The sequence below is a fragment of the Styela clava genome, chromosome 2 (assembly GCF_964204865.1).
Source record: "Styela clava chromosome 2, kaStyClav1.hap1.2, whole genome shotgun sequence".
Lineage (NCBI taxonomy): Eukaryota > Metazoa > Chordata > Ascidiacea > Stolidobranchia > Styelidae > Styela > Styela clava.
This window is the reverse complement of record NC_135251.1, coordinates 27,310,861-27,322,786: the sequence shown is the minus strand read 5'-3', so window position 1 is coordinate 27,322,786 and position 11,926 is coordinate 27,310,861. Positions and strand designations below refer to the sequence as shown.

The 11,926-nt window shown below is 35.2% G+C and overlaps 1 protein-coding gene across 1 annotated transcript; it reads right to left on the bottom strand.

Annotated features, from left to right (window-relative positions):
* Positions 1 to 1,422: 1,422 nt before the first annotated feature.
* Positions 1,423 to 9,785, bottom strand: LOC120336161 (uncharacterized). The gene is made up of 16 exons (XM_039403772.2): positions 9,542 to 9,785; positions 8,881 to 9,024; positions 8,505 to 8,659; positions 8,206 to 8,298; positions 7,849 to 8,018; positions 7,330 to 7,491; positions 6,973 to 7,153; positions 6,513 to 6,751; positions 5,850 to 6,007; positions 5,270 to 5,358; positions 4,513 to 4,706; positions 4,172 to 4,349; positions 3,558 to 3,754; positions 2,693 to 2,815; positions 2,361 to 2,579; positions 1,423 to 2,273 (listed from the first exon to the last, which is right to left on the bottom strand). The coding sequence occupies exons 1-16, from the start codon at positions 9,627 to 9,629 to the stop codon at positions 1,586 to 1,588; spliced, it is 3,078 nt and encodes a 1,025-aa protein (XP_039259706.2). The 5' UTR covers positions 9,630 to 9,785; the 3' UTR covers positions 1,423 to 1,585.
* Between the last annotated feature and the right edge of the window lie 2,141 nt (positions 9,786 to 11,926).

Genomic DNA, 11,926 nt, shown 5'->3' with positions numbered 1-11,926 from the left:
GCATCAAGATGATCTCTCAATACTGTATCTAGGGATGCGGTGTATTTCACCATATCCAAAAATACCCCTCTATTAGAAGAGCCAGCCCGTTCATCGTGCCCACGGAGGGACAGCTCGTGACAACCAATGAACTTCAAAACATCTATCAATCGACCGAGAACATGGCGGTTTTTCTCGACGTTTTGGTTGTGCTGACGAATAGAAACCGCGCGTCCTTCATCCAACTGTGCTGCAATATTAACATTTCCGAATGTTCGGTATTTTACTGCATTGTCCAGATGTTCATAGAAGATTGATGATCCCTGGCACGCTCGGAAAGATGTTTAAGATCTCTAAAACCAAATTTACACCAACGTGAGTCACGGGCGGTAGCAAAAAGTAGGCAATAGAAACAAAAAAGTGCATTTTTGTCCTCGCTGTAACACAACCATTCGTGTTTTTTATACCAAGTTTCTGCGCAGAATGTACGCCGACGCTTTCCTCCGTCATGTGATTGTTCCAGTGAACAATTTTTTGGTTGATAAGGCCCAAGACGTTGTACCTCTAATTTTTGTTCCAGCGGCAGTTGCGATAACGGAGTGCGAAGTAGTGCATCAACCTTATTTATTATGAGGTCTAAGGCTAAGAAATGCGAAGCCGGAAAGAAGTGAGGAGCTCAAAAGGAATGTGGAAAATTGAAAGCAAATAGACTAAAGGTCTCTAACTGATTCAAATAGCGAAACAAGCGACAAAAACGAAGGCGAGGAAACGATCCACTCTTCAAGCAACCAACGAACGAGAAGGAATGCGTGAATATGTCAACACGTTGTTGTAAGAAACTTCGGCATTGTGTCGTCATAATTTTGGGGCTAGCCCCCGATGATTTAGTAAAAGAAACAGAAAACAAACGAGACAAACGCGGCGAGTGGAAGTTAAAAGAGAGAATACGATATACAATGAGCAACCGGGGCAAAATCGGCGTCGCCCCGTCGACGTTCGGCGAAGGCTTTGGGAGCGAAAAATGAACCATGTCGGGAGAATATGGCTAGTGTAGACAGTCTGTGCAACCGATATTGAGGTATTTTTCGAATATTTTTTATTATACCGAAAAAACAACCGGGACATTGCCCCGGTTGGCCCTATTGACGCGCCGCCACTGTGACCGACGCTAAAATTGAATCGATCACAATTTATAACTCGATTTTGAATTTATCCATCAGAGACAGAAGAGTCAGGATAAATATTCTCGGGCGAAAAAGTTTCGTCATATTAATCTGAGTAACCCAGAACATTTTTGAGTTATTTTAAGTTTAATATACTTGGAACCATGCTGCGCAATAACTGCTTCTGGGCTTATTTTGAACGTAGCGTTTCGAAACTTAATTTTAACGTTGTGTATTTCGTGAGTTTCATATTATGTAGACGCAGAAACATGTTAGTAGGATACTGCTGACATTTTCTATTCATTTGCAAAAGTCAGAAAGTTGTGTTGTGATTAACGCTTTCGTGTAATGAATGATCACGTATAAAAATAATAAAGTGCTTCAATGTTTATAAAATTCCAGTATAAAATAAAATGGAAACACCAAGTACAATATTTAAAAACTCAATCAGTTAACTTCAATTCCTCTCTGCGCAATCGTTCTAATGGACCCAATTCAGTTTCATTGTAGACGGCTTCAGTTTTTATTTCATCTTCGCATAGAATACTTGAAGGTTGTTGATTTTCTTCTACTTTTGACTCTATATTTAGTTGCTGTTTACCTAACTCATCATCAATCTTGTTAATATTTTTATTTTGAATATCAGTGGATGTGGCATTAATTACTGGCACCGTTACAAGAGTTTCTGAGTTCGAATTTGGTGAGTGTAGAGCATCCTTTTTTATGTAATATTCGTTATTAACTTGGTCGCCTGGGGGAACTTCTTCCACAACAACTTCTACTTTTGTTTTGTGCATTTCCTTCATTTCAATATCTTCACCTTTGAACGATGAAAGCATGGAAATTCTATTAGACAAGTGTTCAGTGCTATCTCCTTGAATGAATGAATTGATCCCACTTCTTCGTTTTTCTTCTGGAATTGCAGAAAACCGCTTAAATTCTTCCGCCGTCATTCGACGTGGCCACCTGTTTGGCTGATAAGCATCCATTGCATGTAAACTATCCAAACTTGATGTTCTTTTATATCCAACCAAAACCGCGTCAGTTCCGGAATCATGAACTTCTTGCAATCCGGCAACGTCTGATGCAGCATGTACACAAGGCATATCTTTACAAGCTTTGCAGATGTAGCTTTGAAAAGAACAAAAAAACAATTATTAATTACAGATTGATTGATTCGAGATTATTAAAATGTGTTTTACTATTCTAAATACTTACTTTGTGGCAAGTTCAGGATCTTGCCGATAAACAGCATATCGCCCAGATGTGTATATAGATTGTCGACCCAGCATATTGATTGAAGAAACACTTCCGCTTCTAACAAGTCTCGAATATCTTTCAATTTTTCCCAATCTGGGCAAACTTGCACTACAGCCAGCTTTCATATAGTACCCGGACGTATGCCGTATCATGTCATTGGGCCCCGTTGGGATAATTCTGAAATGAATTTGCGTCAGTAAGTGAATTAAATATATATGTCACATAACAAAATTGTTCCTTCCTTGAGGCTAAATAATTAATAATATCATACTGTGCGTTTTAAAGCAAACCTGTTGATTCTATGAGCGCATCCGCTTAATGATGTTGATCCAGAACCGGAGCTTTGTTTTCTATTCATCGATGACGTGTAAATTGAATACTGACTAGCTGCACTTCCAATGCTTCTAACGTTACTGTAATGAGAATCGTTAAATAATAAGCTTATATAATATATATATTTATTGAGAAGCGCATAATTGACATAGAATTTATATATATATATATTGTGCAATCCGTTTTTAAATTAATGACACCCAGACAAAAGTATGTTTGATTGGAGTACTATAGTGCAATATATAGATTAATTCCGAATCAGCTACTTTATTACTTATCGATTTTAATCGGTAATGGGCGAATTATGCCGTATAATTAGCGAGTTATTGATTAATTAGTGATGGGACACAAGTGGAGTAGGAGCGCTGTTTTGGGGGATCCCCTAACTTTCGATCGATAAGTCTTCAGTCTCTGACCGCTATTCTCGCTTATAAGTTGTTTGGATTCCTCGAAGCTATTGAGAGCAAAAAGCCGTAGTAAAATGTACTCAAACGTTTAGTATATGAGACTTTGTTGAACACATGACCTCACAGCGGGTCATAAATATAGTGTACTGTTGACGGCAGTACAAAAGGTATACGAAAATACGGTAGGCACAAGGAGAAAATTTAAAGAGTAACGGGTGCGACAGAATGTGTTTTCGAGCGTTCACAATCTACCATATCAGCTTAAAATAAATCAATGTACACTTTCGTACGTTGCGCACTTTGTGCGATAAACGCAAATTGTCTGATTTGGACATAACAGACATATTTGTTCCAGTGTATCTGCTGAAGAAATTTCTTGCACGTTACTATATATATATATATATATAACTCAAACCTCGGTCTCCTTGTGTACACGGGAGTTCCTGTAGCGTTTAGCTCACTTGCACCCATTTGACTACTAATACTTTTACGATGTCCACGAGTTCTTCTACTCCCTCCAGAGGTTGATCTTGCGAGTGTGTTTGACGCAGATATACTCACTTTATGTTGTTCCCATCGATTACTTGCAACTCTTGTAACAATTCCCCGAGACTGAAAAATAAAGAAGATTTGTTGACGCAAAAAGACTTCCACTTCGAAATAAATTCACGTCAAAATCAAGAAAATGTAAAACACACAAAGCTATATTGTTTCCAGTTGTGACAACAAAACGACAAGATATTGTAATAAAATGATCACCATAGATAAGTTACTGCAGTGGATTTTCTACACAATACGAGTTACATTATAGTTACTTTACTCAATAGTACTTTATTCTAAAAATATTACTATTTCGAACTGTACTTATAAAATTTATAAAAATTTTGTTTTTTGAAATATACTCTGCAAGTAAGAAATAAACTGCGTAATAACCAGGCTGACACAAGCATGGTATTTTTATAGATGTTGATACATCCCGTTTCCAAATTAATTGTACAAGATACCTTTAAAACTCTGAATACAACTTACCTCTCTGTTTACAACACAGTAGAGAAGAAAAATAAAGAATCCTTGCAATCCGTTTAAAATGACATGTATGTATTGAAAAATCACATTGAGTAACGTTTGTTCAGTGTTGATGAGAAATCCAATAAGCCACGGTGCTCCTAATATGGGGAAAAGTACCAAGATGCTTTTTGCTGTTTTCCTGAAATAGGTTCATTAAAATGATTATTTTCCATCGTTAAAATATGACTTCCCTTTGCATAGTATTATGTCATTTTACAATGTGTTCTGTTCTCTCTTTTGATGATAAAGATTTAGTCATCGCACCATGCAGAGTGGGCAAAACATCGTTGGTAGAAACTCACCAAAAATGTTTGCTATCCCGATTGCTGTCCGAAGGCATCATTGTATCAGTTTTTCGATTTAATCTCCAAACAAATATAACTGTGTGAGCGAGTATGAAAATATTAACTGAAAATATAAATATGAGAGGCCCAGTTGCTGCCCAAATCATCCCGTCTTTCTTATTCAGCCAACAATACGATTGATAAGTCTTCGTCTGAAAAAATGAGAATTGAATTAGCGTTGCTTGCTTTTATCTTTCATTGTTAAGTTACCTTCAAAGTATCTGATTTATTCAAAGGTTCTGACAACAAGAGAAATATTTGATTTAAATATGGGGGTGTTATTAGGGGCTAGCAAGCCTAGCATTAATGCTATGATTCGAGTATTGGAAACTGTTGTAGTATGATTCCATAGACTTGGTTACCATAACGCGTTTGTGACGCAATTATTGAAGTGTGACGTTACGCGTGCATACGCTTGACTTTGTCGCAAACTGCTGTGCTGTCCAGTTATCTTTGTGTTTATACAGTGATGAACCAAGTTCGTACTGTATACTGCTTAACAAATGTCATTAGCCCAACTGATAAATATTTGGATCATATTTATTGTGTATAACATAGGCTTATTGACATTAATAATTGTGACAGAAACCGTTGATGCCGTCGATGCCTTTTTTGCAAAAAGGGGAGTTGGTCTCTGAAATTCCGAGGATGAATGATTTCGCGCCTAATGTAGTATAGTTGGAAATGCTATAGGCATATCCGATAAGAAACTCACGAATAATGGCGTTTTTTCTACGCCCTCTTCTTCCTGACAAGTTTCAACCACGGGTCTGTCGAGGTAAATGTTTTGAAGAAAGCCAATCACTGAAAAGCATAGATAAGAATGTTTAGAAAAAATTAATGTTATCTTTAATACGATTTGTCTATGAACTTTATCAACGCTACCAGAATAATCCAAAGTTTGAAAAAAATATGATGATACCCGACATATCATAATTTTTTGTCGACACGAATGTATGATACGAGTTTGTTGGTCATACCACCCCAAACTGCACTGTTTATCACATGGCAGAACTGACATCATAATGATTTCAACATGCAACAACAATTATTTAAAAGCACATGGAAAAACGTCTATTTATAGTAACATTACTGCAGCGTCTAGAACATTGGCAGTACGTGTCTGATAATCAATACTGACTACATAAGACTGGAACCTATGCTATAGAAATAGTATTTTTACAAATGAATCATAAAAACGTATTTATATTATGTTTTCTCGGACAAGATATGTTATGTTGACATTTGTTCATACGTGCTATCCAGTAATGTATTATTATCACGGCGGCACTTACTCGCAGATATAAACACAATTACAGCAGGAATTCCCCATCCTGTCCAGTATTTATGAACTCCGAGTGCCGTATTCTTCATACTTCGTATAATTACATTCAAATAAAGTAGCATTCCTTCTATCAACATCCACATCCCACTTGCTAACATGAAGTAGTGGCTGAATGATGTAATTGGAACACGTTATTACGTCTGAAACACCTTGTATTTGTGAACTATTACCTTATGGCGAAACCATGGTATCGCCTTTATCATTTTTGAAGTTTTGACATATAAATTATGCTATCGATCTACTGAAAATTGCCAAACTAATTTTTAAGTCATATTCCACCAAAGCATTCCAAATCTTTTAACTGGACGAATGATTTGAAATATAATACATAGTGCTCAAAACCAACTTAGAAACCCACACGCTCAAGCATGGTTTCATTATTCATTACATTTTCAACAAAAGTACGAATAAAAGATGCAATAAGTTCTGTAAATAATACATTATAAATGAGAAATACTTTTGAAATTGAATGGAAATATTGACAGCAGTAAACAAAACGTTCATGTCATTATATAAGCTATTGGAAATTAGTAGCTAATAATCCGTTTTAATGAGTGCTTATTACCAAAGTTTAAGTGCCCCAACTACAATATATATTATATTTCAATGTCACCTTAACACTGCAACAACTCTGCATGCCATATCTTCTTGTTGTGCCAGTTCGCTCAACAAGCGCACGAGATGCAAAAACGCCAAGGCAGCAACAAAATTCGCGTGTACTGTTGTCCGTTCAACGGATCGCATACTTGATACAGATGATGCTTTTGATCTCCTCCTTTGCACCAACCATAGAACACCAAATGTGGCGATGAGACACGCTAACGATAGGCTTTCCATGATGTATTCCAATGACTGCAACAAAATTAAAGGTTACGTTACATTAGTGTCTTCCAATATATACTAAACTGTACTAGATATTCAGGCTTAGCCAAGGATCAATTTCTCATATATCGTGGACCGTACATCCAAACATTTCAAATGATAATGATGTTTTATTTGACTAATAATTGGAATTGTTGTAAAATACTTTTGTCTATTTAGTGAAGACAAACCCTTTCGATCTGATCTGTTACCTGAATATAGTCCATGTGACGTCGTGTTATGTTGAGTTCTATGACATTTATAACAAAGAGCATTGAAAATTTTGTAGTATGATTACATGAGCATGTCATTTCACCGTTGTTTACAGATGTGACAGCACAACCCGAAAGATTCCATTTTCGAACAAGTTCATCCAAATATGTGCAAGAGAGACTAAAAATAGCAAATAGAATAAATTTAGTTTGTCGTTCTATAAGATGCTGATCATTATTTATACTAAGCACAAATAATTGCAGTTTCGACCAAACGCCTTTAAAGAAAATGACTTATACAAACATACTGTATCATGTGTGCTATAACAGTCCAAAGTTCTAAAATAGTCTACATACTCTGCGGACATATCCTCTGGTAGAAAAGGTGTTGTAGTGTTCAAGTTTTTTACAGTATAAACAACAGGAACAGACAATTTGTTCCAATCTTCGTCATACGTATTGATGGAAATCACCGGCGAATCGTCCATATATTTCTCTGTTATTCTGCATTCATCTGATCTTAAATGAAAAAGGGTTAAGAACATTGCTACAACATTACGGCAACTTATAAAAATCAAAGTTAATTTTGTCTATATAAGGCATAGTGTTGTATTGATAATGAGTATATTTTTCCACAAAATTCAAGTTTGCAATTCATTTTGGTTTTAACAAATATGATTCATCGGTTCAAAGTAAACCTTGGCGGTACGTTTTCTCAGTTTCCAAAGCTCACTTGCATTTGTGCAAAAAATAGTTTTTGGATTCACGCATTGCGTCAGTACACGACTAAAATACGTTCGAAACGTGAGGCGTTTTAGTTTTTATCTTCCATCAATTCGTTCTATTTGCTGATCATCAAATAAAAAGTATACCCACCTTGGACCTTGCTCTTTTCTGAAAACGGATATTAAAGTAGGATATTCAGCAAATATTGCTTTAGATATATTTCGAACAGTGCCATTTTCGAGTGTTCCCCAGTGCTGTTTTAGCTGAATTTCAGTTCCGCTTGCAAACTTTATCACCTCAAAAATGGAATTCGGATTTACCTGTTAAAAAAGAAACTGTCGTGAATTCGAAATTGAATCCACTATCAGGCAGGGATAACAAATATATACAACGAGTATAACGAGCAAATATTACGTAACAAAGCATTTTAAAAACTTTTTTACGTTTTGAGAAATTAATAAATATCTAATGTTTCCCAATCTGATTTGCTCGGTCTTATTCAGTTACCTTAACAAGTGTATTAAATACATTTGTAATTTCATGATCCCAGTCTACATTGCTATTTTCTTCTATTGATTTTTCTCGGAAATATCTCTCAAGCTGGAAATAAAAAGTTATTTTCATTTAGAGAATTAATTAAGAATATTCATTTAGTATTTTTATGCATTTTACATAATTGATTTTTCTCTCAAAATTGTTTCATCTGCCCAACAAAAAGGCGACTTGCTGAACATAGGTGGGGTGATGATAAAATCAAAGATTTTGCTGATCAGGTTTCTGCTTCTTTAATCTTTATGTTTTCTTACCTCATTGATTGCTTCAATGGCACTACGTTTTGTCAAATTCGTCAAGTTCACCATAGTCTTTTCGAGGTTGTATGGAAGTTTTACTCCGTCATCAGGTATTATTTCTCCAAATTTTTCTATCTTGTATTTTGTTGTTGTTGTTGTTGGTATTGTAGCTATAAGCAGAAGAATAGTAAAGTTATATAAATTTGCAATCTTTATTTCTGACCTCAACGGAAAGATTGTTTACTTAAGTTCCCGACGTTGACAAAACTAAGCACACGTAGTTTATCTTGAGGTATTGCAATCGTGACTAAAATCATATAAAATGGGATCAATTATCGGTATATTGTTGAAAATAAACGAAAGAGATACCAGATGTTTTAATTCCCTTTACCGTGGTATGGCAAATGTTTTAAATTCTGGAAGCAAGTTGATATTACGTCTTCTTTTTCAGCAAAACAGCAGCCTCTGCTTATACAAACTTCTTCTGAAACATTACCATATGCACACAATTCACCGAAGTTGCATTCTTTGGTTTCTGTAACATAAAATCGTAAGACAGTTTTTTTCATGCCAATTAAGGAATGTTATAAACAAACTGTTAAGATTATTAAATGTCTATCTCGACGGAATAATTAATTATCCAGGCGCTCCAGAAAAGTATGTGTAACAATATTGAGGTAACTAATTTTGTTTGCCTCTTTACATCAAGTTGTGTAAGGGGACTGAAACCTATGGACAGGGGGTGTATTCGCTTGGCTAACACAGAAAGTACTCGAACTCGTAATGAAACTAAAATAAGGAAAATCGGAATAAAATTATTGCCTAACCTCAACATGGTACACATACTACGGGAGTATCATTATCCAAATTCCAAAGCATGAAGTATCACTTAAAAAAATATTTTTAGAGAAATGGTACTACATTAATTATAATATTATTTATTCGATTAAAAACCAGAAACTATTGAAATTTGTTATTAGATGCTATTTCTGGATTCCAAAATTACTCTCATAATATGTTTTATTTGGCAAAGGCACAAACAAAATACTTACCAGCCTGTATCGTGAAATATCCGTTGAAAACTATTATCCAAAGCCAAGGTAATCCAAGTATAAGTTTGTAGGGTTTCCTCAAATACATTCTACTTCATGTTTCTTTACAGTAAATGTAGATGTTTCTCTTCAAAGTTCATGTAAGGTAATACTCCAATTTCGTCGTTGAATGTCATACACTTTTGGAACAGCCAAAAAAAATTAATATCAAAGCTTAACCCTTATTGATTTTATTGCGATAAGCGCGAATAGGACTACTGCCTTGAATAAAAAAAACGCGTTAATTTGACATAACATGTGATTGATTAGAAACATAGGCTGGCAGTTCAACCTACTGACAGGAAATTAAAGTAACTCGTCACGAATTCAAGCATAAAGTGCACTTTCAGACATCCACCACACCAATATGATCAATGAATATGTATGTTTTTAAACAAGAAAAAAGTCACGTCTATTCTGGGAAATTTTTACTTTTTAAATATCAACACTACTCAGTCACATTGTATCTTATATATATACTATATGTAAATTCCAATTACATTGCCGGGAATGTAGTAACTCTATTCCATACGATTTTTACTATTCATAATTGTAGCTATTTTATTTTTAGACGCACTAATTCGGGAAAAGTGTGTCAATTTTCGTGACAATACCAAATCAACTTTTACACGCGGCTATTCCACTCCAATAATTATCAGTGTTTGTTGCATACGTTCTATGATCCCACGGGAGGGCGTGCTAAACATTGACAATGAAATAAAATAGAAGTGGAAATTGCTTTTTGTTCAAGTATAGCTTTCCATCTTAAGTCTATATATATAAGTTGAAGAGTGTCATTTTGGAGTCTACTCGTGAAATATAACCCTTTCAAAGCTGCATTTATTCAAAGCATGACTGACTGAAATAGTGAAATATTTTCGTGGAAATCTTTGATCGGAATATTTTGTAAAGTTTTCGCGATACAATTAGTAGCACAGGCAGTTATGCTATTCTCATTAAAAATCCCTCAATTCCTCATTGAAAATCTATTCTGCGTGAAAATAGGCTCCTCGCAACTCATAAAAACGGAACAGGTCTGGTCATAGCTGGAAGAATCTCTATGAAACTCTGTTTACGATAGTCTTTTACTGCTTTTCGAAGTTTTTCGTTTATTTTGCCTCATTTATAAACGTGATAGCAAGATATATCGTAATGGCCTTGTTAAAGTCACTGTGGCGGAGGGGCTTTGTTATACGTTTGCATTGCCTAGTCATAAACTATATTTGCATCGTGTATTACACATATCGAATTTTCAGGTCCAATGAATGAGGTGCCCACTTGCACCGAGGACGTCATTTGGAACATATCCTATAGACTAGACGCAGGGCTTCCCAAACTAGGGGCCGCGAAACGAATTTTATGGGCCGCAAAGAGAGCATCAGTTTTACACAAAGTACTATATTTATTGTACTTTTCCAGACTCTTGATTCGAAATACAATTATTAAAAATAAAGTGAAACAAAAATTTCACGATTCCTAATGAACACATCATCATACTGTGTAAATAAGACAGTGTCTTCAATTTTATTTCGAAAATAACACTAGGGCTTATTTTGGGGGGATATGAAGAATAACGAGATTTTTTATTATGCCAAATATGAATACCGATTTCCATTACTTATAAATAGCACGTCTTCATTTAAAATAACTGCTACATATAGATTATCAACCATTTAAAAAGTAGAAAGAGTAGAAATTTCCTGAGTAGAAATTTCTTGCTATCGACTAGGACTCAGTGGTTCTCGAACTTCATTGTATTGTGACGCCCTCCAAAAATATGCTCAAGTTACGACTACCCGTGAAAATACGTATTGATACCTTTCAATAAAAGACTTGTTTTCGCAATGAGTTTCATTTAATAGAACAAACAAAACATAACGACAGTAACATAACAACGGAAACCATACTTAGTGGGCCTTGGTAGAAAAGTCTTTATATAAAAATGAAATCGCAAAGGGGATAGGAGTCCGCAACGCTTTTTGAACCAAGAAAAATAATCTTTATCTACAAAAAACCGAATTTTCAGAATTAAACTTTTTTATTGTAACACCATCACAGGTAAGATCGATATAATCTTCCATTTTTCTGTAAAAGTAGAAGATATATTTGGGTTGTTTGAAAGGTTCACGAATCATGAAATGTTGCGACGTCCCAGCAAAATTGAAACGACGCACTTCCACGGGATTAGGTCAAAAAATTTGCGCTAACGAGTAACGACTAAGTCTTTTTTAAAGCGGAGCGCGCGCTTATATTAAAATAATTTCTAAAATTCAGGCTTGGTTTTATTTTCGGGGAAACACAGTAGAATCATCGCGCTTGCATAAAAATGCATATTCTGATCGTAAG